Source organism: Trichoderma gamsii (assembly GCF_001481775.2).
Source record: "Trichoderma gamsii strain T6085 chromosome Unknown Scaffold_23.2, whole genome shotgun sequence".
In the NCBI taxonomy this organism is placed as follows: domain Eukaryota; kingdom Fungi; phylum Ascomycota; class Sordariomycetes; order Hypocreales; family Hypocreaceae; genus Trichoderma; species Trichoderma gamsii.
Genome location: NW_020171360.1, coordinates 221,362 through 246,070, shown reverse-complemented (window position 1 = coordinate 246,070; position 24,709 = coordinate 221,362). Strand labels below are relative to the sequence as shown.

At 49.3% G+C, this 24,709-nt stretch overlaps 7 protein-coding genes across 7 annotated transcripts; 5 read left to right on the top strand and 2 right to left on the bottom strand.

The window, feature by feature from the left end:
• Positions 1 to 1,809: 1,809 nt before the first annotated feature.
• Positions 1,810 to 2,022, top strand: TGAM01_v206710 (hypothetical protein; the record flags this gene model as incomplete). Its single annotated transcript, XM_024549934.1, has 1 exon — positions 1,810 to 2,022. The coding sequence occupies one exon, from the start codon at positions 1,810 to 1,812 to the stop codon at positions 2,020 to 2,022; it is 213 nt and encodes a 70-aa protein (XP_024405320.1).
• Positions 2,023 to 2,692: 670 nt separating this feature from the next.
• Positions 2,693 to 10,772, top strand: TGAM01_v206708 (hypothetical protein; the record flags this gene model as incomplete). Its single annotated transcript, XM_024549933.1, has 5 exons — positions 2,693 to 5,327; positions 5,394 to 5,791; positions 5,859 to 6,336; positions 6,393 to 10,675; positions 10,737 to 10,772. The coding sequence occupies 5 exons, from the start codon at positions 2,693 to 2,695 to the stop codon at positions 10,770 to 10,772; spliced, it is 7,830 nt and encodes a 2,609-aa protein (XP_024405319.1).
• A 579-nt stretch (positions 10,773 to 11,351) lies between these two features.
• Positions 11,352 to 11,740, bottom strand: TGAM01_v206709 (NADH dehydrogenase; the record flags this gene model as incomplete). The annotated part of the gene is made up of 2 exons (XM_018808934.1): positions 11,352 to 11,395; positions 11,557 to 11,740. The coding sequence occupies 2 exons, from the start codon at positions 11,738 to 11,740 to the stop codon at positions 11,352 to 11,354; spliced, it is 228 nt and encodes a 75-aa protein (XP_018657816.1).
• A 433-nt stretch (positions 11,741 to 12,173) lies between these two features.
• TGAM01_v206707 (dolichyl-diphosphooligosaccharide-protein glycosyltransferase 48kD subunit) lies at positions 12,174 to 13,822 on the top strand (the record flags this gene model as incomplete). The annotated part of the gene is made up of 4 exons (XM_018808935.1): positions 12,174 to 12,318; positions 12,441 to 12,551; positions 12,647 to 13,344; positions 13,415 to 13,822. The coding sequence occupies 4 exons, from the start codon at positions 12,174 to 12,176 to the stop codon at positions 13,820 to 13,822; spliced, it is 1,362 nt and encodes a 453-aa protein (XP_018657817.1).
• A 2,410-nt stretch (positions 13,823 to 16,232) lies between these two features.
• Positions 16,233 to 18,555, top strand: TGAM01_v206706 (cutinase transcription factor 1 beta; the record flags this gene model as incomplete). Its single annotated transcript, XM_024549932.1, has 5 exons — positions 16,233 to 16,886; positions 16,944 to 17,024; positions 17,086 to 17,669; positions 17,729 to 17,893; positions 17,949 to 18,555. 5 exons carry the CDS (start codon positions 16,233 to 16,235, stop codon positions 18,553 to 18,555), a joined length of 2,091 nt encoding a protein of 696 aa, XP_024405318.1.
• A 65-nt stretch (positions 18,556 to 18,620) lies between these two features.
• TGAM01_v206705 (mandelate racemase) lies at positions 18,621 to 20,215 on the bottom strand (the record flags this gene model as incomplete). The annotated part of the gene is made up of 4 exons (XM_018808937.1): positions 18,621 to 18,921; positions 18,989 to 19,210; positions 19,285 to 20,062; positions 20,119 to 20,215. The coding sequence occupies 4 exons, from the start codon at positions 20,213 to 20,215 to the stop codon at positions 18,621 to 18,623; spliced, it is 1,398 nt and encodes a 465-aa protein (XP_018657819.1).
• A 531-nt stretch (positions 20,216 to 20,746) lies between these two features.
• Positions 20,747 to 22,964, top strand: TGAM01_v206704 (high affinity glucose transporter; the record flags this gene model as incomplete). Its single annotated transcript, XM_018808938.1, has 12 exons — positions 20,747 to 20,758; positions 20,825 to 20,878; positions 20,935 to 20,950; positions 21,014 to 21,291; positions 21,337 to 21,371; positions 21,424 to 21,559; positions 21,617 to 21,874; positions 21,925 to 21,956; positions 22,011 to 22,228; positions 22,286 to 22,497; positions 22,553 to 22,599; positions 22,667 to 22,964. The coding sequence occupies 12 exons, from the start codon at positions 20,747 to 20,749 to the stop codon at positions 22,962 to 22,964; spliced, it is 1,596 nt and encodes a 531-aa protein (XP_018657820.1).
• Between the last annotated feature and the right edge of the window lie 1,745 nt (positions 22,965 to 24,709).

Genomic DNA, 24,709 nt, shown 5'->3' with positions numbered 1-24,709 from the left:
TGTGCTTCAATGCTGTCTTTCTGGCCGCAATGACGGCGTGAGACAAGACAGCGGCGATACAAAGGGATGAGCGCTGCAGGCAGTTTGGACCAGCGCATCACCGCCTGTCTCGCCATCTTTGGCGTCGTTGCGCCGAAAGGAACGACGGCTGGCGTCTTTGTACTCTGAACCCGTGCTGACCACTGCCGTTAGCCTCCTGAGCGGCCTGGCCGGGGAGCTGGCACTGTATGCGCGTGTGTCGTGTGCTGGCGCCGTGTACCTGCGGTAGCCCTTTTCACGACGCAAACGAAACCAGACGACGGCCCAAAGGCGTAGGGATTGGAGGCGGATGGCATTTAGGGGGCGACCCTGAGCAGCAGCCGATGCCCATCACTCACCTTTGCGGCCACCCATGCACCGCTGCTCCCTACAGCCAGTGCTATTGCTACGATACTTGCCTATTGATGTGTCCATGGATGCGTTATACGAATCAGCCGGCCAGCCGGCCTCACATCCATCATCCATCAATCCAGCGCTATCGCTGCGCTGCCCCATCGCGCTGCTAGCCCAGCTCGCCCTCCTTGCTCCCCCGGACCAGAGCCAGCTCACAGGCGATAAGCCCTGCATCCAGGCCACAGCGGTGCATCTAGTCCCATTTCCCCCGTCCCATAATGCGGGGATACAAGTGGCTCCGATTGGCCGCCACCCAGCCTTCTGATGCGCTGCGTCAAACAATCCTGGCTCGTGCGTCTTGTCACGAGTCTCTCGGTCGCTGCTCCAAGGCCCTCTCCATGCCCATTTGAGGACGACTCGTGACGGCGGCCAGGGAGGTGCCATTTGCGAGAAGCTGGTCCAGTGATGCCGTGCTGATCAACGTTATTTACAGGCGGCTGGGCTGGCGTGGCTGCATCTGGCTAGAGGCGCCAGATGCACTGTATAAGACGGAGATTTGGAACAAGTACTGCCTGTACCTGAGCATTACTGTACAGCGAGTGAATGTAGCTGGCATGCAAGCACCTTGAGGATTCGCCTCCCTTTTATTACGGAGTTACTCGGTATTATCACCAATACTACCTGCTTCAACATCACGTGTGATCATGGCCGTAATGATTGGCATACCTGCACTCAATATCAGACAGCAGGTAGGTAGTATTTGCACGGTAGTGCTTGGTAAGTGCATCAAATCTGGTGCTATTGATAGAGGGTGCAGCTGTTAGACACCTCTATCAGGACTACATGTAGTACTTATAAATGCCGAGGGCTGATGATGGTGTTGGCAAAAGAACATAGGAAAAGGTAAACATTTAGCAGCGGAAAGGGAGCGTCGCTTGCGTGCTTATTCGCCAAGATGACCTCAAAAAGATGACACTGGCGCTCTATTCAGGTACCAAGTACTGATACTTGTACAACACCACTTTGAGACTCAATTCGTGCCCGGGTAGGCCAGCGCAGCTCAGTACGAGTACGAACGTGAGGAATACATGACACAGTGAGCGTTGAGAACCAGCCCTTGGCCGTTTCAGCACTCATACAAGGAGATGCTAACACGACTGCGAGTACCGCTCCATACAAACCTGGTAGTGGTCGTTCCCTGTACTCTGACTCCTTACATGAGGTACGTCGTACTCGCCTGATTTACACTTGTTTGTACAAGCCCGCATCGCCAGCATAAAGGTTCCTCCTAATCCATAACTTAAAGCAGCCCCTTTCCGCCTCTTCCAAATTCTAATCTTAGTCCACGGTCAGTTACGGCCAGCGCCGCGATCGGCCGAGGATTTAATGTTCGCTGAGCTCTAATCCCAACGCATTATTCGTGCATCATCCTATCAAATGCAAATACGAAGTGCATGCTTCGAGCGAGCGCTTCATAAAACACCGACTCCTTTTCTCTCGCCTGACGGTTCGCAACTGTGTCGGATGGAGCCTGTCTTTCTGTCTGTCTTTTTTACGATACAGCTTCTGCCTGATACAACGGCCATCTACGTACTCTGCCGCTATACCATTTCAATATCAAATACTAATGTCATCTGTTCTCATCGCTAAACACTGCTTTCATGTACATACTAAGCATCAGCTATGTAGCTGCCTGCCTGCCTATCTGCTTTGGAGATGTCTGCCTGACAGCTGTATCAGCACCTGCATGTAGATACAAGTAGGACTTCAAAGCCCAATGTCATCAATGGCATCACTCTGCCCCTTATCTCCTTATCGGCCACACAGCCCTGGTCTGAGTAGCGATAAGCACTGAAGCACTGGAGCTTGCACTGAAGCTCGCCTGCAGACTTACTCCGTAGAGGACCACTTAGCGGGGCTGCCGCCGCTGTTGCCACATCCTTTCACTAATCGCAGCGCCCGAGCCTCAGCCACGGTCGAGGCTGACGGCGGATTGGCTGGCAGGCTCCAACCTCAACCTTGAGAGATCGCGAGATTCCCCTAACGCCCGAAACTGCCCTGCGAGCTGAGCGAGTTCTGGCATATCCGCGCCGTGATCATCATTCCTTCTTTAGGCTCCTTGCTGCGTTTCTTCCGCGACGCCCTGGCATTCCCTTGGGCCAGCTGACCGCCGTCCAAGAGCTTCATGCGCCCCGCGCCAGAGCTCCAAGCAGCTTGCCCATCTTGTCTTCAATGCCGTTGCGGATAGCTGACAGCCTGGACCCTTGACGGGCCCTGGAGGGCAAACCTACTGGAATGCGAATTCGGCCACGACGGCATCATGGCGACTCTTCCCACGCGATACCGGTCGTCGACCTCGGCGTCGACCTCGGCCAACACCAACCCGAAATACGTCCAAGTCCTGCAGACATTGCTCGATGATCTTATCCACGAACAGACATCTCGAACCGGCGATGGCTACCCCGATATCCCCAAGCTCGTCAAGGGTTTGCGAAACCTTGCCCAGCTGATAGCTGCCCCTCCGGCGTCCATGAACCAAGATGCCTTTCGACTCGCGGGGGGGTTCGAGTGCGTGCTCGACGTGCTGCGTGGCTTTGCGGGCTACCACGATCCGCGGAAGCGGAGCCAGGCTGAGATGATGTCATTGTTCAAGCTGATTGGAGCTTTCCTGAGCGTCTTGTCAGCTGCATTTCGAGATCACTCCGGCAATAAACGGTTCTTCCGCTATAGAGTTGCGGGAGGTGGATGGGAAGCTCTGGAGCAGACCATTGCGAGCATTGGCTTGGGAGGCGCAGAGCCCGACGTCTGGGTTAGCTGCCATGTATTTGGCAAGCTTCTAGCTTTCTCGCTGGACGATGAAGCCTTGGATCTACTATGCCAATCTACTGCAAAGGCCTTACGATCGGAATCCGACACCGAAAACGAAACCGACCCCAATAAGAACCAGACTGATGCCCCTGACAACGAAGTTGAAGATGGAGCCGACGAACAATGGGATCTTGTGCTTGCGCGCTCAGTTGGGAATATCGGACCAAGCGTGCGCGAGGTTGTCACTGCCAAGACGATAATACGTCACCCAGAGCTGCTCAGAGCTGTCGTGAGCTTCTGGCGAGCTATCCCCAGGCCCGAGAATTCGACCCCGAGCCCAACGTCCCTCATTGTGCTAGAGACAATCCTCAGTGCAGCATCGGTCTCGATATACAACCGTGCCGCGATCCATTCCACTGGCGTTCTTTCGCAGTTCCTCGAGTCTGCCTTCTCGCCCCAATCCAACCTGGCGCCGGCAGAACGTGATATCGTGTTGGCCCTATGTCGATCGCTCATGTATCTCGGGGTGAACCAGCCTGCAGATGTTCAGTTTCTGTTGTCAGCACCAGGCCAGGAGGCGGCCAACTTTTTTCTAGAAATGACCTCCAAATACACCGGCCCTCCTTTTTTCCAGTTTGACTTATCACTCCATGGCCATTCTTCCCTGGAGCTCCCTACCTTGGGCCGTTCATTCCCTCCTCAATCCTCGGCTGGATATACCTTTACAGCTTGGATACGTGTCGACTCTTTCGACCCAACCGCGCATACCACCATCTTTGGAGTTTTTGACTCTTCGCAAACTTGTTTCGTACTCATGTACTTGGAACGAGATACCCACAACTTTATTCTTCAGACCTCAGTCTTTTCCAACAAGCCCAGCGTGAGATTCAAGTCTGTGACGTTTCATGAGAAAGAATGGTACCACATTGCAGTTGTTCATCGTCGACCAAAAACAATGTCAGCCAGTAAAGCATCTCTCTATGTTAATGGAGAGTTTACAGAGCAGATTCGTTGCAATTACCCGCATATGCCTCCATTGGCAAATGGAAGCACAGAAACATTTGCTTCGTTCAACTCGAATCACAACAAGCACAATCCCGTCCAAGCGTTCCTCGGCACCCCTCGCGATTTGTCCAACCAGAGCGGCCCTGGCCTTGTCTTTTCGAGATGGTCATTGGCATCTGCCCATCTATTTGAAGATGTTCTTAGCGATGATTACATAGCGGTTCACCATGCGCTCAGACCGCGCTACCAAGGCAACTTCCAAGACGCTCTAGGCGGCTTCCAGACCTATGAGGCATCAGCTCAACTGGGCTTGCGCAATGAGATTGTTCATTCCGGTCAGGACGAGAATTCTGATATTCTTAGGGCAGTGCGTGATAAAGCAAGCTCGCTTTTGCCAGAGTCAAAGATATTGCTCGGTATCCTCCCATCTGCCACCTTTCCGGAAAACGTGCAGTATATCGACACAGGAGTGCTCCGAGCACTTCCTCGATCATCCACCCGTGATCTTTTCCGCATGTCAAGCAAGGAAGCATCTCCACTCGCCATCAACTGTGCGGTGCCAAGCCTCACGGATGCATTATTCAGAAGCCAGGGGATTGCTTCTTTTAGAGGTTCTCCAATTGTGGCCGTCCCGTCATACATGGATGAGAACCTCTGGCGTCTCGCCGGCTTCACACCATTAGCCCTGAAGCTGTTAGAAAAAGCGACAACGGTTGAGGAAACTGTCCACGCCATCGAGATCATGTTCCATTGCATCCGGAAAAATTGGAGAAACAGTGAAGCCATGGAGAGAGATAATGGATATAGCATCCTGGGGATGCTTTTACGCTTCAAGATTGGATATGGTGGCTCTGGAACTGCCGGCGAAGCGCCAACGTTTCGTCTTTCGGTGTCTCACGAAGAACGTGAAAGCCTGGCGTTCCGCATCCTAAGCCTGGTCTTGGGATTTGTCGGATATAACCACTCCGATCCCATTGACTCTTTCATCATTAACCCCTTAGCATACCGCATCCTACTCATCGACCTGGATATCTGGCGCAGAGCAGGGCCGCGCGTACAAGAGCTCTATTATAAGCAATTCGTGACTTTTGCCGTTAACAGTAAACATCATGATTTCAACAGTAGGAGGTTGATTCGCATGAGTAAGTGATTGATCGCCTCTTTACTTTCTAGTATTGGCAATGTGCCCCTAACTATTGTGGTCTTAGGAATTGTGAAACGACTATTGGACGCCATGAAAGGGGAGGCTATTTCTGAAGAGGTCGTTCCGCAATTCATGGGGGCTTTCGAAGCCCTCGTCAGGTCCAATTTGAGCCAAGAAGTTATGAGATCCTTGTCACTCTTCATCACTTATGCTTTTCATTTGCCTACCTCCATAGGCTCACGAACACCGCGACTGTCCTTGGCAACTTCAAGATCCAGCACACCCGGCCCCTTCAAGAGCGGGGCCCGGGATAGAAGTGATAGCGGTGGTCTGGGCAGCGTTACTAGAACTGTTTCGAAAAAGCAACTTGGAACCAACGTCCTGAGTCTTTACTCCAGGATTCTATGCGAAAGAGGCAGCTTCAATAATATCAAAAAGTTTGCCAAGACAGTAACCAATAAGGTGAGGCAACTGTTGCTATTCGAGAGCAGTATGCGGAACACACGCTGACAACATCTCTTTTTAACAGTGGTTGCTGTATCTGCTTGCCGATGATGACTCTGAGACTGTCATTCATGGATGCAAAATCCTCGCTCGCCTTCTTGTTGTTCATGGATCTGCTTATACATCAAAGTTTGCCGGCAAATCTGGCGGATTTACGATTATGGCCAATCGATTAAAAAGATTTTGGGACCTTCCTCCTCTATGGACCATATGCTTTTGCATATTGTTTGGGCAGGATGTGGCTGATGTCAACCTTGATAGCAGGGCTGATTTCCATACTCTGGCTGAAAAGTTTGACAAGCGCAAAGTTGTCTATCCCGAGTCCCTGGTTATCATCACATCAATGCTTCAGCATGGCCTCAAAGACGTAATGAAGTACCAGGACGACCCAGATTCTCCAGCTACCAGTCTTACACCATCTCATGGATTACCTAGACCGTCTTCCGCTTATGAGACAAGACCTAGAGCGAGCTCAGATCTTGTCAGAGGTGCAGAACCTAGATGTATGTTTCTCCCTTTTGTCCTGGAGACGACGTTTTTTTCTGACCTATATTTATAGTCCCAATGTCCCGAGAGAAAGTGGGTGCACACGCCGTATTCCTTCAAAATGCCATCCAGGTCTTGCAAAATCTCTACGAGCGGTCTTCCGAGTTTAGAGATTTTGCTTTATCATCTGAGTGGATTCGTTTGCTTTTAGCAGCTCTCTATCCGGTCATTGTTAGCGCCGATGCAGTTACGCCGGACGTGGAACTGAACTCTCGAGACTCTGCTCTGACGTTTGAAGGCAACGACGTTATTATTAGGCCCATGGGTGGTAGTTCTATGCCAGCGCCCATCGTTAGAACGACCAACATTGACCTTGTGCCGTCACCGCAGTCAACGCCGCCAAAAGGGACACCTCTAAGACGAGCATCGTCCTTTGTCCTTTTGACTGCTCAGAAAACCGTTCAAGAACCAAAATTCTCTTCTCTTTTGGCAAAGCCTCTGCCTCAACAGCAAAAGATTGTTAGTGGCGGCCTCGGCAATGCTATCTTAGATGGGATAACCGACTTGGTTATGCGGGTTTTCTCGGACCAAATTTTCGTCCGCAAAGAGTTTTCGGGCTTTGGTCTCTTCACCAAGATGCCCCCTGGTTTCCAAGAGCATCAGGCGTATTTTGAGTCATATATCTTGAAAAAGGCAATTTCTGAGGTGACAAACATGGTCCAGACGAAGCGTCAGGGGATATGCGAGCCTAGAATTCTGACAAATCTTGGCCGACTCTGCTCTCACCTCTGTGAAGCAATCTTCGAAGGCTGGTTTCTGAATGGTGCAGAAGCTATGATTGACTTCAACGGAATGCTGCTGGAATTTCTGCAACGGCCCGAGATTGCGGCCTTGAAAAGCGTTCGTTTGTGCAGCCAAGCCATATCAACGATTCGCAGCTGCTTGTTGCGGACGATTCTGCTCAAGCTCTCAGATTTGGACAATCGACAAACGTCGGAGTCGGAGGCCAAAGAATTCATGGACAAGATGGCTTACTGGCAAATGTCTATCCTGGAATGTTTGGGGGCCGACGATGAATACCTAAAATTGGTTTGGTATCAACTTTACACGAAACTCATTGACGATAAGCCATCGATTCGTATCGCTGCTGCCAATTTCCTTCGCATCGTTTTGGTACAAAAGCCCGAAGAATCAGTCGCTTTGATGCGCTGGTCTTCTGCACCGGAGCAGCGACAGATCGTTCGCGAATTTCAGAAGCTGACAGAAATAGACGACGACGCATTCGTTGTTTGGGTGGATAAGCACAGGCCGGCGTTGGATATGCTCTTTTTCGGCGGCATGGCAAAGACTTGGGAAGATTTTGTCAGCGCAGAGAACCATCGCACGTTTGAGTCTGCGAAATCTCGTCTCAACAAACGCAAAGACAAGCTTAAAATCTGGAATATGGAGGCAGCCGCGGCGGAGCAGACTCTTCTCAACCATGAAATTGGCAACAGCGCTTGGATGAAGAGTATCTACACTACAGAGTATTTCAAATACCAACGCCTGATGCAAGATCAGCAGGATGACTTGGCCTTCCTCGCAGCAGGCTACAGGAAAATGGAACGGGATCTACAACGGCCTGGAGCGGTGTTTAGCGTGTCAACAGCACCGAAATGGAAGTTGGATCGCACGGAGGGACGAAACCGTATGCGCCTGCGCCTCCTCCCTGACTATCCTGTGGGCGAAGACAAGTATCAGCCGAAAGCGAAAGGAAGCCAGTCAGCGACTCCTACGACTGGATCTGCTTTGAGCACGACGCCAGTTTCACGGGATCGAGCAGCCTCAGCAAGCCGGCCGCCAACGCGGTCTAGTACCTTGTTAGATGGTGCCAACGACAGCGATTTGACATCTTTATCCATGGAGCCTGAAGTAACCTCAGAGAACCCTGAGCCTATCCTCACAGCAGAGGACGATTTTGAGCTCATTGATGATCCCAATGAGCGAAACGAAGGCGACGAGAACTTTGAAGATAAAAATCGCAAGGTCAGGCGGCGGCTGGAGCATGGCGACCAGATACAGGCCGCTTACAACATATCCCGAGTCACAGGTCTCGAGGCATGTGAAGGCCTTTTGATAGTAGGAAAGGACGCGCTCTACATCATGGATAACGTGTTCCAGTGCGCCAATGGCGATATTGTGAATGTATGGCAAGCACCGCAAGAAGAACGCGATCCATTCACCCAAGTCGTAACAGGCGCGAAGACGCTCGAAAAAAGACAAAATGCCGGTGGCCGGGAACAAGAGTCGAGGCATTGGAGATGGCAAGATGTTATCAGCATCTCCAAACGTCGGTTCCTGTTTCGAGACGTTGCCATTGAAATCTTCTTCACTGATGGTCGGAGCTATCTATTTACCAACATCTCTACCGCGGTCAGAGATAACTTGTTTTCCAAGATGCTAAATAAAGCACCGCATACCAGTGCGGCGCATGCGCTTCCTAACCCGGAAGATGCGTGGAGGTTCGACATGCTCAAGGGGTTCGAGGATTCTCCACAAGGCTTGGGATCTAGGCTGGGAACTCTGTTCAATGCATCGCCATGGACTTCCATCATGAAACGTTGGCAGAGAGGCGAAATCTCCAACTTCCACTATCTCATGGTGGTAAATACTATGGCTGGACGGACCTTTAACGATTTGACCCAATATCCCGTGTTCCCGTGGATTCTCGCCGATTACACCAGCGAGGATCTTGACCTGGAAGACCCGAGAACATTCCGCGACTTGTCGAAGCCCATGGGTGCACAGACTCCCAACCGCATTCAGGGCTTTATTGACACGTTTAGTGCCCTCGAAGAGATTGAACAGCCGCCGTTCCACTACGGCACCCATTATTCGTCTGCCATGATTGTATCGTCTTACCTCATCAGACTGCCGCCCTTTGTGCAATCTTACCTACTTGTCCAGGGAGATAGCTTTGATCACGCAGACCGTTTGTTCCAGTCGATTGGCGATGCGTGGACTTCATCATCGTGTAACAACAAGACAGACGTCAGAGAGCTGATTCCCGAGTTCTTTTGTCTACCCGAATTCTTGACAAACATCAATGGCTACGATTTTGGACGTCGCCAGAGCAATGGTGCCCAGGTCAATAATGTCGAGCTTCCGCCCTGGGCCAAGGGCGATCCTAAAATCTTTATTGCTAAGCATCGCGAAGCGCTTGAGAGCCCCTATGTGAGCGAGAACCTGCATCAATGGATTGACTTGGTATTTGGGTTTAAGCAGCGAGGCGAAGCAGCTGTGGAAAATCTCAACGTTTTCCATAACCTTTCATATGCGGGCTCGGTTGATCTGGACCAGATTAAAGATACCAACGAGAGGGCTATATCTGCCGGTGTCATTCACAATTTCGGTCAAACGCCGCATCAAGTGTTCCAAAAGCCGCATCCGCCGCGAGAGCAATTCAAATCATCCGTCAAGCGTCTGGATACAGCCATCTTCTCTCTGTCATGCCTACCGAATCCGCTGTTGGAAAGCCACGAGAGGGTCTCGTCGCTGATATATGCGCCAAAACTGGACCGCCTGCTGTGTGCGTCGCCATTCCGTCTTAATCTCCCACCATATGACAAATATCTGGAATGGGGATATGCAGATAACAGTATTCGTTTCTTCTTTGCTGACAATCGCCGGCCGGCGGGTCTGTTTGAAAACCTCCACATTGGCCAGATTTCTTGCGCTTCCTTTGCTGACTCCAAGACGCTGATCACCGCAGGAGAGGATTGTGTGATTTCGGTACACGCTCTGCATACGGTGTCGGGAAAGCCTGTGGAGTTGTATCTGAAATCGAGCTTGTTCGGCCACAAGACTCCGGTGACTGCCATTGCAGTGGGCAAGGCCTTTAGCACTTTTGTCACGGCTTCATCGGATGGCCAGGCTTTCTTGTGGGATCTCAACCAGCTCTCTTTCATCCGGAAGCTGCCTCTTGTGCGCCACGTGGAATGTGCGCAGATTCATAATGTATCTGGCGACATCATGTTGTGCTCGGGGCCCAACGTGATCCTATACTCTCTAAACGGCGCTCTCATTTTGGAACAGAATGTATGCTCCGACTCTGAAGATTACGTCCACTCTTGCGCTTTTTACGAAGGCGCAGGAAACGAGTGGCTTGAGAATTACCTCGTCTTTACGGGACATCGCGGGGGCATCGTCAATGTGTGGCGCAAGAGCGCGGCAAGGGGGAAGTGGACTCTGGAGTTGTTGCGGCGTCTGGATCATATCGATTATAATAGCGAAAAGGGGGAGAATACGATGGCGGGGATTACTTGTATTAGCCCGATGCCGACGTGTCTCTACACCGGGGATGATGATGGGCGAGTGGTGAGTCAAATATCCGGGACATTTTTCACGATTTACTTTTACTGACAGGATATGCTATTAGTATGAGTGGAATTTCGCGGGTAGCAGAGACAGGTAGAGCCTGAGTTTGCCCAGCCGAACATCTGTGAGGAATACGTATCGCACCATCTCGCGATAGGGATGGATCAATGATTGATTTGTCTGGAGCAGCGAATGTTCTTTTAGAAGGGAAAAGAAGGAGAGAGGATTTGATGGTGTGTTTTCTTTTATGTGTGTGTGAGAGTGAGTTTTGGGAGCGTAGCAAGCGGGAAGCCAGCGTAAACCATAGATTTCTACAAAAAAAAAAAAAGGGGCATGTGTTTTTAAAAGTTGGACAATTATACTTTGTGGAGAGGAGGAGAAGGAGAAAAATAGGAAGCTTTGGATGGGGTTCCAGGTTTAGAAATAAGCAAAACAGAAAAGAGAGCGTTTGTAATTTCGTTGAATTTAAAGTTTTTCTTCTGCTCTCTGCCACTGATTTCGGGGCATCCTCTCATGTCTTGTTTCTTTATATTTATGTGAATTAACGCCGTGGTTTGGTGTATGTACAGGAATCAATCTCTCAAATCTCTCCTTATTTGCGATTCCTAGCTCTTTTCTTCTTCTTACTGAACTTGAGAATTTGATATTTTTTGTGTCATTTTGTTTGGTAGCATGTTTAGTCGTCGTAGCCTGTTACTTGTTTGCGAGGGCCGGCGGGGACTGGATTCGTAGTCTCTGGTTAGCTTTTCTCTCTCTCATGACTTTGCCTTTCTCTATAGCTTTTCCTCATTCTTTTTCTACAATCTACCCCAATCACCCTACAAATGAGAGTGTCCCGCTCAATGGCTATGAGATCTCCAAGTGGTGAGAAAAAAACGTACCGGGATAGGTGACGGGAATCGGCGCAGGATCGACGTCGCCGAGCATGTGGCGGATGGGAGGAACGATGGGCATCAGGATCGGACCGGTGGCTCCAACGACGACGGACCAGAAGAAGGCGGGACGCTCGCGGGCTGCCCAGCCGCAGTACTTGAGGGGCGTTGACCAAAAGAGGGGAGCGGACATTGTGAAGCTGGAGGAGAGAATGAGCGCAATTGGTTAGCTGGAGGATCTGGAATTGGACGAAGTAGGAGAGAGATGTGTATCGTACTGTGGCTCAGACGGGAGTCTGCGGGATCTTGAGGGGATTGCGGAATTGGAGCAAAGCTGTTCGGGTGACGATCTTGAGGCTTCGTCGTGATACTCTTGCGGCGCCTCGGCAGAATCTCGGCACGGCGGGCTTTTTAGCTTGCAATGGAGCTCCAGGTACATGTGGCATGTATCTTATCTGCAAGTGACGAACGGCAGCGTCTCCACAGCGGGTTCAAGTTGCCGGCGAGGCTACGTATCCCCAAAGGCACAGCTATAGCGGGAGCTTCAGTTTACTTTACAGGTGTCCTCCCACTGCAAACCTGCAACTTCTCAACCACACCCACGCAAATTCGTCTGATTCTTCGCGATGTGGTCGATTCTGAGCGTGGCTGCTGCGCTCGTCTACGCGGCGGCTGTTTCGGCAGTCAGCACGGCAGGCAATCGCTTGCTGGTGGTGCTGGACGATGTTGCTGAGAAGGACTTGTATAGCCAGTTTCTTGGCGATCTTACAGGTGCGTTGATGCGAGATGCTGCGAGATGCTGCACCACATATTTTATATACTCTTCTTTCTTTGAAGAAGCAATTGGAAGACCAGAATAAGCTGACTTTTGGAATTTGTTGCATCTTTTACAGCTCGAGGCTATGATGTTTCGTACGAGACGCCGCGGAGTGAAGGACTGGCGCTGTTCCATCTGGGCGAAAGGAAATACGACCACCTGTTGTTTCTGCCTTCCAAGGTCAAGGGTATGTTTTGTTTGATATAGTGTAGCATCTACCTGCAGAATTGCGTCTGGTGCTTCTGCGCAGATATCCCAATGGCTCGCTGACTCTTTACACAGGCCTGGGGCCAAACCTGACGCCCAGCCATCTCGTCAACTTCGTCAACGCCGACGGAAACATCCTCGTTGCGCAGACGTCCACCGTGCCCTCATCCACCTCCATCGTCGGCTTCCTCTCCGAGCTCGACATTTCCCTCCCTGTTGAGCGCACAGGCACCGTCGTCGACCACTTCAACTACGACGTTCGCTCCGCTGCCGAATCCCACGATGTCCTCGTTGTCGAAGGGCCCATCAACATTCGCCCCGGCTTGAAGCCATACTTTGAGATTGAAGGCGGCGTTGTGGCGTTCCCCCACGCTGTTGGCCATGTCCTTGGCTCTGGACCTCTGCTTTCGCCCGTTGTTCGCGCTTCCGCCACTGCATACAGCTACAACCCCAAGGAGCAGGCCGAGGTTCTTGATGCCGATGACCTGTTCGCTGCCGGCCAGCAACTTTCGCTTCTATCGGTCTTCCAGGCGCGCAACTCTGCTCGCGTGACGGTTCTGGGATCTGCCGAGTTGCTGCAGAACAAGTGGTTTGAGGCCGTGGTTGGCAAGCCCGGTGGAAATAGCTTCAGGACCGATAACCAGGAGTTTGCTAAAAGAGTATCGGGCTGGGCGTTCCAGGAGATTGGCGTGCTGCGAGTGAACAGCATTGAGCACAAGCTGCAGGAGTCTGATGAGCTGAACCCCGGCATCTACCGTATCAAGAACGATGTGGTAAGCTATGCATGAGAGTACAAATTTGCATATTGACAGCACTGACATTTCTTTCTTCTTCTTTTCTTAGTCTTACAACATCTCCCTTTCTGAGTGGAGCTGGGACAAATGGGTTCCCTTCACCCTTCCTCAGGACGACGTTCTCCAGCTCGAGTTTTCCATGCTGTCGCCCTTCCACCGCCTCAACTTGGCTCGCAGGCGCACCACTGGCGATGCTGCCGTGTATGGCATCTCCTTCACCCTCCCCGACCAGCATGGCATCTTCAACTTCAAGGTCAACTACAAGCGCCCTTTCCTCACCAACATCGAGGAGAAGAACACGGTCAGCGTCCGCCACTTTGCGCACGATGAGTGGCCTCGCAGCTTTGTCATCTCGGGCGCTTGGCCTTGGATCTCAGGCATTGGCGCAACGGTGTCGGGCTTTGTTGGATTCTGCGCGATATGGATGTACAGCAAGCCTGTTGGCAAGAAGAACTGAACGCAGATGATGAAAGAAATGAAGCAAACTTTTTTAAGGAGCACAAAGACTTGAAGCAAGCAAGGGTGTTGTAGATTTTTTTGACTATGTACGATTTGCATCTGGCGGGCCAAGTAATACCCTACCATGGATGGCACATGATATCAACCGGGATGGGAAGATCTTTACGATGAGTAGAAACTACTAAAGCAAAAAGAAGACGAGCTGAATAGAATTTTTCTCGCTTTGAAGAGACTTTGCTTGAATGGCACCGTGCAGTAGTATTGTGTGTATATATATGATCTTTTAGTGTATACTGTTTCAGTCGTTCATTTATCTGTCTGCGCTTGCTGAACCCTAGTGACTACTTGCCACATCCTCTCCCTTTGCACCCCCAATATTCACAAAGGAAGAATAGGAAAAGAAAAAAAAAAAAAGAAGAGGAAACAAAGTGAATCAGTGGGCCACCCTCAGATTAGCTCTCTTAATGTTCTCACCGACAACCCGCAGCCAAGGATATCTCACCTACTGCTGTTGTCTGCAAATTTGGCTTTTTGGACCTTGATCATCACCAGGTGGTTTTCACTTTGTTCATGCGAAAAACAAAAAAAAGAAACCGACTCCCTCCCCCTTTACCCTCTCAAATCACCAACTAGCTATTCCGACCGACCTGGGTAAGAATTACATCTTGTGTTGGTTGTGGCTCAGCCTGCTCCGATTGAAAACTATATCCCACTAGGGAGAAGAAAAATCACGGAGTCCTTGTTTTGAACCCTCGACGAGGGGACAAAAGTGAGACTTCTCGAGGTGCAAATTTGTCAGTCATTGCGGCTACTGCGAGGAACAACCAACAAAGAAGGGGAGGACATTCTTACAAAGAAAAGGACAAAAAAAGAAGTGTGCAAAAAAAGGGGGAAAGGGGAGAAGACTCGGTGCTCGCTCAGATCTCTGTTCTTGTGGTGCGGACATTTGCCAATGAAGAAAAGATTGCTCTTTCTCAAAGGCTGTTTCCTGCAATGAAATTGTGAAAAGATGTCATCACCGCGAGCACTTGCGGAGTCCAAATTCGCGAAAGGGGGAAGCGCTGAGGGGCAAAGGCGAGCAGGGGGGAGGCGGAGATGGATTTACGATGAGGAGCAGATTGAAGTAGATTGAAACGGAATTGAAACGGAATTGAAGCTGAATTGAAGCGTGTTTGAAGCGTATTTGAAGCGTATATGAAGCGTGTTTGAAGAACATGGTGGAAGAACACAATGGAAGAGCATGATGGAAGAGCATGGTGAAAGAGCATGGTGGAAGAATGCTGCTGGGCTTTTCTGGGCGGACGAGGTGCTGTGAGATAGAGGGAGAGGAAAGATAGCACGGGCTGGTTTGGTGATGCGAGTGAGAGAAGAGGAGAGGAGATGGGCTGGTGCTTTGCTGGAGGGAGGAGGGAAGGTTAGTCGTCGGAGAGGATCGCAGACTACAGAGTAGAAACTGCTTAGCAAAGGGAAAAGAGTGTGGAAGAGGAAGAAAGAAAGAAGAAGAAGATGACGCAGAAGAAGAAGAAAAGAAAGGGAAAGAGGAGGAGATCTCGCGATGCGAGTTTGGGTGACAAGGAAAGAGAGAAGAAAAGAAGAAAAGAGAGAAGAAAAGAAGAAGCTCGAGGAGAAAAACCAAGAACTTTATACCTGCCAAGAAGAAGGAATTTCGGATTGCGGCGCAGCTCATTGTTCCGGCAGCTGTTCAAATGCAAAACGCCCTTTCGTTTGCAGTTTTGTGTGCCAGCTGGCGCAGCTGTTCAGGGTTTTGAACTGACATCAAAGTGAGGCGTTGTTGAGACCGGTTTTGCCAGCTGCCAGGACGTGAAGGTGAAAGAAATTCAAGGTTGAGGTTGGAGCCGGGCGCGCTTGGAGGTTAGACGCGCCGGGCGGTTTATGGGGCCTTTTAGCGCTGGTGGAGGGGAGGCTGCAGGCCTGTGAGCTTGGCTGCAGGGGTCTGGTGGACTACTGCCGCTGCATAGAAACGATGGAACGTGTTGATATCGATTGCTCCTAGATGCGGCGAGATTGGGATGTGCTTGACATACAAGTCAGTTTTTGCATTGACGAGCAATTGACGGTTTGTAGAGAAGTTACTGATATTCTTGCAGCATCATCGAAAGATGGCTCTTATTTGGGACGAAGAGCCTGAATGCCGGTTAGTCAGCAGTAGCAGCGCCTTCTTGTAGCCATCAGCGCCGTCTGCTTTCTTGAACAGCGACATTCACTGCTGGGCTGGAATACTTGACAATTGTCTTGTAACTTGTAATTCTAACTCCTGAATCTTCATCACTTGTCTGACTCTGCTTGAAATAGTTGGAAAGCCTTGGCTCCATCTGGTCGTGAATCCTTGTCGAAGCTTCTGTTCCCCTATCATACCAGCCTCAGCGCTTTCAGCCCACAAAGCATCCATGGCCCACTCAGACGAGCAGACTCCTCCATCCACGGCTGCTTCATCCACCAGAAAGAAGAAACGCGCCTCCAAAGCCTGTTCATGCTGCCGCGCTCGCAAGATTCGCTGCGACGTGCTCAAAACCGGCGTTCCATGCACCAAATGCCAGCTCGATGGCTTCGACTGTCTTGTCCAGGCTCGCAAGAAGAGGCGTGGCAAGAATGAGCCCGCGAAGGAGCAGCCATCATCCAACGACGACCTCAGGATTGGCGATGCGGCCAGGCCACCGGCGATGCCTCGATCGATTCCACAGCATGCCATGCTGCACCAGGTTCCGCATTATCCCTTCTTTCGCAGCTTTGCCCCTGACGGCCAGTCCTCGCTGCTTGCCGTTTCTCAGGACGATGAGGATGACTCGGGGGCCATTAAGCATTCTAGGCTGGATGAAGATGACATACAGTATCTGAGACGAAAAGGTGCCCTCAGCTTGCCTCCGAAGAGAGTCATGGACGAGTTTGTGTCGAATTATTTCCAACTCTTTCACCCGTTCTTCCCCATCATCGACAAGTCCAGCTTTCTGGAAGGGTACTATAAAAATGATCGTAACGCCGCACTTCAACCTTACGGTACCAGCCTGTTGCTCCTCCAAGCCATAATATTTACGGCTAGTGCGGTATGTTGATCCCATCTTTATTGTTAAATACTTCTCTCATTTTGACGTCGTTATTAGACGGTGCCTGCAAGCACATTGAGAGCCGCCGGGTTCACGTCGCGTAAAGAGGCGAGAAACCAATTGCACAAAAGAGCACGAGTACGTTTCTGATACTTCCAGTACCCTAACGGACGATTATACTCACTTTTTTTTCTATAAGTATTTATATGACTTTGATTTTGAATCAGATGACATTACCAACATCCAGGCGCTTCTCTTGATGAGCCACTACTACCCGTCTATGGTTGAACAGAAGCACACTTGGTTCTGGGTACACCAAGCCATCAGCCTCTCGCAAGGCTTGGGATTACATCGAAACGCCGGTCAAGAGCCGCAGCACAAGCTCTGGGCTAGAATATGGTGGGCATGCCTGGTTCGAGATCGGCTCACTACGCTGGGCACGGGACGTCCAATGCACATCAACAGCCTGGACTGCACAGTTCCTATGCTTACGCTAGATGATCTAAAAGAAGATGGGGATAGCGAAGATGACCGAACGGTAAAGGAGTTCTTTATCGAATTTGTGAAACTGTGCCAGTACATGGAGGGAGTGCTGTCGCTCCCGCATAACATAGCGACAGCGGCTGGATCACTACCCGAACAAATAAGCCTGTGTGAAGAAACTCTCCAACATTGGCGTCTCAACTTGGTGCCAAGTGCCAAGTTGCATGAAGAGAATAGCAGAGATTTCGACAAGCGAGGTATTTGCACTCTATACAGGGCTCTTTTACATCTGATTTACAAGTAAGGCTGCCGCGACTCTTGGTACCATCATGCCACTCTATAATTAACGTACTCTAAAGCATTGTTATCATCGCTCTCCACAAATCACACCAGGTTCTGGACGAAAGTCGCCCTAGTGGCGCACAGTTACCTCTGCCAAGAGTTCAGGCGGCCGCCGAGGACTCTACGAGGCTTGCTGTCGAGCTCGTCAGACTGGATCTAATCAAATATTGCCCTACGATATGGTAACTACTGTCTTTCTCCTAAGCCTGAACGAATTCTCTACTAATGCCATCACAGCGTGACGGCTATTCTGCCGCCGCTCATTGTCCATCTTCTCATGATGCGGTCCTCTCCAGATTCATCCAGCAGACAACCTCACATCGACCGATTCAGCAAATGCATGGTGCTGTTAGAACAGCTTGGCGACATTTATTGGCACGCGAGCTTCTATCACGACTTTTTCAAGCTTGCAGCTTCGCAATCTCAAGAACCTACGGCGCATGCCAGCGCAACCGAGCAAGATCCTCTCGTCGCATTCTTCAATGACCATATGCCTGCAAAACAACCTGCAGGCAAGGGGGTAGAGATCTCTATCCAAGCGCCAAATTGGAGGCGTCCACCCACAGCGAATAATGCTGAAAACAACCCCATCAAACTCACTGCGGCACAAGGTCAAGATGATGACACCGCTGATCATTCATCAATGCTCGTCACTACTGCTGATATCCAAGCTGGAATTTTGGCAACGGCACCGACACTACACACTACTTCTACAGTATATGAGACTGACCCTGGCGACCTGGAGCTTGGAGATGTCGCAGTTTCTGATGCCGCTAATCTGCAACTGTTTGAAGATTGGCTGGACGAGTTTGGCTATTTTCAAAACATCTTTCAGTCCGCTTGAGCAGCATCTTTCTATTCAAATACCCCGCATGTTGTTTATCTCACATCTATACAAAACGTGTAATTTTATATCTTTGGCTCATTCATGATTGCCTGTCCCTGCTCACCCTTCCAGAAACTACCTGACGGATATGTGTACTTCTCAATCGCCTCCGACGTATACTCTACGCTGTATCCTGGCTCGTTCGGTGTGACGAAATGGCCGTCTTTGGTCTGACAGGGGTTTGTCAAGACGTCACGGAACGAGTTGATGTGCTCTAGCAGACTCTTTTCTCCCGCTACGCATAAATAGTTGATTAGGGCAAGATGCTGTGTGTATTCGTTGAGGCCAATGCCGCCGCTGTGGGGTACGATTGGCACATTGAATCTGCAACATTGATTAGATGTATGAACGAGGGACTTGGTTTGTGCGTGGCTGCTTTCTCATGACTTACTTCTTTGCCATTAGTAAAACGGCCATGACTTCGTTAACACCACCCAATCTGCAGGCATCGACTTGGCAATAGTCGATTGATCCCGCCTGAAGCAGCTGTTTGAACATGACGCGGTTTTGGCAGTGCTCGCCGGTAGCTACGCCCACTCCGTGTGGTTTTAGGGCTTTTCTGATCTCGGCGTGGCCAAGAATGTCATCAGGCGAAGTTGGCTCTTCGATGAAGCTGGAGAAGACAGTTGCTATTAGTACATTTGCTGATTATGTGGTTAAGCCAGACAATTAAAAGAAGAAACTTACAGTGGCTTATACTTGACAAGCTGCAGCATGTACTCAATCGCATCTGGTACGCTCCATACCTGATTGGCATCAACCATGAGCATGCGGTCGTATCCAATGGTATCGCGAGCAATCTGCAGCCGGCGTTTGTCGTCCTCAAGATTGCCACCGACTTTGAACTTGAACTTGTCCATGCCGAGAGCAAGATTTGACTTGATGAGCTGCACCATCTTCTCATCGGAAAAGCCCAGCCATCCCGCTTGCGTTGTGTACGCTGGCACGGCTCTGCTGATGCGTGCTTCTTCTAACCGAGCGGCTTTTGTCCTTTCTTGCTCACGCAGCAGCGCAATGGCTTCGTCTGGAGTGATGGCATCGACAATGTACCGGAAATCAATGCAGTTGACAAATTCCTCCGGCGTCATGTCCGCGACAATCCTCCACACCGGCTTGTTCAGGTACCGGCCCCAGAGATCCCAGACGGCATTGACGCACGTGCTGAGGCCGAGATGAATGACGCCCTTCTCTGGACCGACCCAACGGAGCTGTGAATCTGACACGAGATGTCGCCAAGTTTGGCCCATGTTCTGTGTTAGTTCGGCGAGTGTCTTGCCGACGAGACGCTCGGCAATCATCTCGGCTGCGGCTGTGCAGAGGTTGTTGCCGCGGCCGATGGTGAATGCGAAGCCGTGGCCTTGAAGATCTGTGTTTGTTTGGAGGACGATGTATGCGGCGCTGTAGTTGGGGCCTGGGTTCATGGCATCTGAGCCGGAGAGATCCAAACTCGTGGGAAATCTCAGGTCTGGCTTTGTGATGAGCTTGGAAGGGCAAAGCTGTGGTGATAGACCATGTGCTTACCGTGGGCTTGGAATCCTGTGATTTTGACTTCTGAGGCTGGTGAGCTGGAGCCGATGAACTCTCTGCTGGCGGTGGTGTTTGTCCGTGAGGGCGCCATTGTGAAGGTTTGTTGATGGTATCGTGAGCTATAGTTGTCAAACGATGAAGGAAATAAATATACTAGCTGGGTCTTTGGAAGACTTATATCTCCAACGTTTTACTTATCGTAGGACGAGCTACGCTATGATATACAGTTGAGCTATCGCTTCCATTACACTGAAGCATCCAATCATGGAGTGTTCGCCGGTAGTTCGGCTCCTCAAAAGACCCGCCGGTTGGAACTGCATTTTGGTACTCGGAGAAATAGCTCTTAGATTGTTATGTTGTCGATCTCCTCTTTTGGTCTCGGCTAGTCCAACCGACGGGTTTGACTGGTTTCCCCAGATTTTGGGGGTGCGGGCAAGTTGTGGAGTCTGGGGTAGAAATCTAGCGAAGCTGTCCAATCGTGGCGCGTACATCGGCTTTTCGGTTATTTCTGTCCTGGCTCGTTTTGGTATATATTTGAGTCTGGTGATGATTAGGATGAGGTATAGATATGCACGAGAAGATACGGAGTTGTTGAATCAATTGAGTAAAGGTAAACGACAATATGGTGAGAAAAGTGAGTGTGTTTTGAACTTTAATGGCTTTGAGATTAGATGAGAGGAGATGCTGATTTCTGTTATAGGCTGTTTACTTTTATGGCATTGCGCCATGTACCGGAGGCTTAGCCTTTGGATATGTAAGTCATTAGTTTCGCAATTGCGAAAATTGCCAAATTAACATTTACCTTTTTAGGACACGGGCTCAATGAGTGAGTTGGATCGCAAACCGACAAACTAGCCCCATAGCGCTATATCGACTAACAACATGAAAGGCGGCATCTTGGCAATGCCACAGTTCTTAAACTACTTTAAACATCCAAGCAACTTTCGTCAAGGAGGAATCACGGCGTCCATCTTGGCGGGAGCCTTTGCGGGCTCCCTCTTGACGGGCGCTTTTCTTGCAGACAGGCTGGGCCGAAGGAAGACGATCTTGCTGGGCTCTGCGATTTTCACGATTGGCTGTGCAATTTCTGCGGCGGCGAATAATGTCGAGGCTCTTGTTGCGGGGAGAGTCATTAATGGACTTGGAAATGGATGCTTGACGATGATGGTAAGGAGGATTGCCTTGCGGTGTTGATGAAGCTAATAGAGATAGGTTACCATGTACCAAAGCGAGATTGCGCCGAGAGAGTACGTTTGCAGTTTTATTGCACTTTCAAAGCCCTTGTTAACAAAGATGCAGAATTCGCGGTCGTATCATCAGTGTTTTCCAGTGTTTTGTCAACTTTGGCATTCTCATCGCGTTTTGGATTCAATTCGGAACAAGCCATATTAACGGTAGCGCATCTTGGAGACTTCCAATGGGGCTACAGATGATTGTGAGTCATTGCCAACGCCGATCCGCCACATTAAAGAGAGAAACTAACAAGACTTAGGCTACAATAACTCTGCACATCACTATGTGGTTCATGCCCGAATCGCCGAGATGGCTTGTCCAAAAGGACAGACAGGAAGAGGCGCTGCAGGTGCTTGCACAGGTTCACGCCGGAGGGGATATCAATGATGCTTATGTACAAGCTGAGCTGGCAGAGATTGTGGCCAAGATTTCCTTTGAGAAGAATCATCCGCCGCCAAGCTACTTTGATATGCTTATTGGAACGCATAGGCGCCGTATGTGGATCGGTATTGGTGTTGTATGTTCCCCAGGTCTGCTATCATAACTCAAATACTAATTGAGAAACAGCAATTCTGGCAATCGATGACGGGCATTAATGTGTAAGTTTCCATAATTTACACCTCTGTTGTTTATTCTGTACTCACCTTGGATAGTATCATGTATTACGCGGTATTCCTCTTCCAGCAAGCTGGCCTTGGCGCGACTTCTTCATCTCTCTTGGCAAACGGACTTCAGGGCGTTGTTCTCAACGTCTTTACTTATCCAAACATGTACTATATTGACAAATGGGGTCGAAGATGGCCCATGATCATCGGCGGAGTTGGGATGGGCATCTCGATGATGATTATTGGCATCCTCATGAAAACAGAGGGTACGTTGTCTTGATCCTTTCTCGTCAACCTTACTTGCTAACTGATTTCTCTATTAGGTAATCCCGTCTTCGACACGCTCACTCAAAAGACGAATTTCGACTTCACAAATGCCGCTGCATCGCGCACGATTATTGCTTTTGTATATGTTTATGTTGCAGTGTTTGCAATCACGTGGGCTTGCGTCGCTTGGGTGTATCCTCCCGAGATATTTAGCATGAGTATGCGTGGGCGCGCCACGTCCATGACGACTGCTACGAACTGGTTTGTCGTAAGTTATATGCAAATAGCCTATCATTGGGGACTTGTAAGCTGATAGAAGGTAGAATTTCTGGTTTGCTTTGTATATCCCTACCGCGATGGCAAAGATCAGGTTAGTATGCCCACTTTCTTACTCGTGGAGAATATACCATATACTGACATATGTTTGCTCAACAAAGCTGGAAGCTATACATCATATTCATGGCCCTATGCTACCTCATGAGCATCGTTGTATTCCTCTTCTACCCTGAGTCTGCTGGGAAAATGCTTGAAGAAATGGACTTTTTGTTCACAAAGGGGCGTTCTCCATGGACGTTTCTCGATCGCGAGGCTACTAAGATTGGGGCGCTGTTCAATAGAGATCTTGAGCACGGCGAGGCGCTTACTGTATTTGATGAAGATGGTATTATTTCAAAGGATAAGATTAACCAAGTGGAGGATGTGGTTGAGGCTGGTGGTGGGCACGAGAAGGAGTAGGGATGGAACTTATGCAGATTGCTGTGAATACAAACAAAGTCATCTTTATGAAAATTATGATCCAAAAGTACTTCTAACACCTGGAATTAATAGAAGCTACTTTTGGTATTATATATCCGTACAAATGTTTTTCTTTCTAGCTCCCATCACCTGTTGGGAGACGCTGTATAACATTCCCAGAGTAAACAGGTACCTATAGGGGTAAATGCATGTAGTTAGCTATCTTCCATTGTTTTATTAGAGAAAATCAAGCTTTATCTATTCTTCATTTAAGATTTTACATTCCGCACCATAGAAATCTCTCCGAGGATGTAGGCTCTTTGTTGTCCCGTCGCTTGTTCTATAGCACTACACTTAATATCTCTACTACCTCCTACCGCCTATTATTATATCTACTGTATCTACTATATCTACTATATCTACTATACCTACTATATCTACTATATCTACTATATCTACTGTAGAAAATAAGTTAGTAAGATCGGATGTCCATTGAAAGTCTTAACATCCAGATGATTCTACTTTATAACAAGGCTCAAAATTCCTAGTGGGACAAGGATTTTGGACCTTTATGGCCACAAGTGCATCACGAAAGCATTAAGCTAATTATCCAATTATAAATTCTTCGCCCATCATACTTTAATTGGCACACACTATTGCAAAGAGCTTTTAGAACGTATACAGTAAGATGAGTTAGTTCAAGTCAGAAAACTTACCTTACACTGTAATTGGAAAATTTCAGTTCGCCTCCATCATTCTACATTGTGTACGATAAGAATGCCACGGTCGTGAAGCATATTATCTTATACACAATCCATGGAAGCAGATCTCTGTACGGCAAAGTACAGCCTTATGAATTGCTGCATGCAGATATGACCTGGAATGTGGTGGCAGCAATGGCAGCAGTGCCAATTCTTAGTACCGTGTATTTCTCAAGCATGCCAAATGCGCATGTTAAGACCCCTTCAATAAATACAAACCGTTAATAAACGACCGGAGAATAGTAAAAAAATAGAGAAAAGCTATTAGCAGCAGTAAAAAGAGTCCATGCAAAGGCTCTTCCAATGCCAGGTTTACATCGCCAACCTCGGCACCAACGAATCCTCTCATTCCTAGAACAACGAACTCGAGGGCTGCAGACAGGGAAAGAAGCCGTCCGGTCTGTCAAGAGTGCAAGTTGTGAAAGGCAAGTCCTATTTCCACTGCCGTCACTAGATTGTGTATAATCAGGTTAAATGTAACGCCGAGTCTGTTATTCATGCACGCGGCGCCTATGTATGGATCTCGGGTGCTTCAACGCACCCACCCGGCATCTGGGCAAACTATTACCTAGTTACACAAAGAGCATGAAGAAAGTAGACACTGCGTCAAGCGGAAAATTATCTAAATGGACTTAGATAACGGCTCTCAGGGCGTAAAAGCCAGGTGAATCAGGCACGGATAAGACAGATATTATACAAGAGGATGGAAAGACTTCATTATATCAAATTTTCAACATTATCGGCGTTGTGAAGAAGCCAACAACCTCAATTATAACCACTTTTGGCACACCAGATTATCAAGATACGATTGTAGTTCTAAATTTTCACTACTGACGAGATTAGCCAAAGATAGGTCGGATATGGTTGAGATAATTCAATACGGAAAATCCGTTCGTACAGTCAGCGCTGTCAGATCAGCACCGTCGCATAGTCTATATCAAAAAGCACAGAAGAAGAATTTTGCCACTGAATATAGCAGCAGGG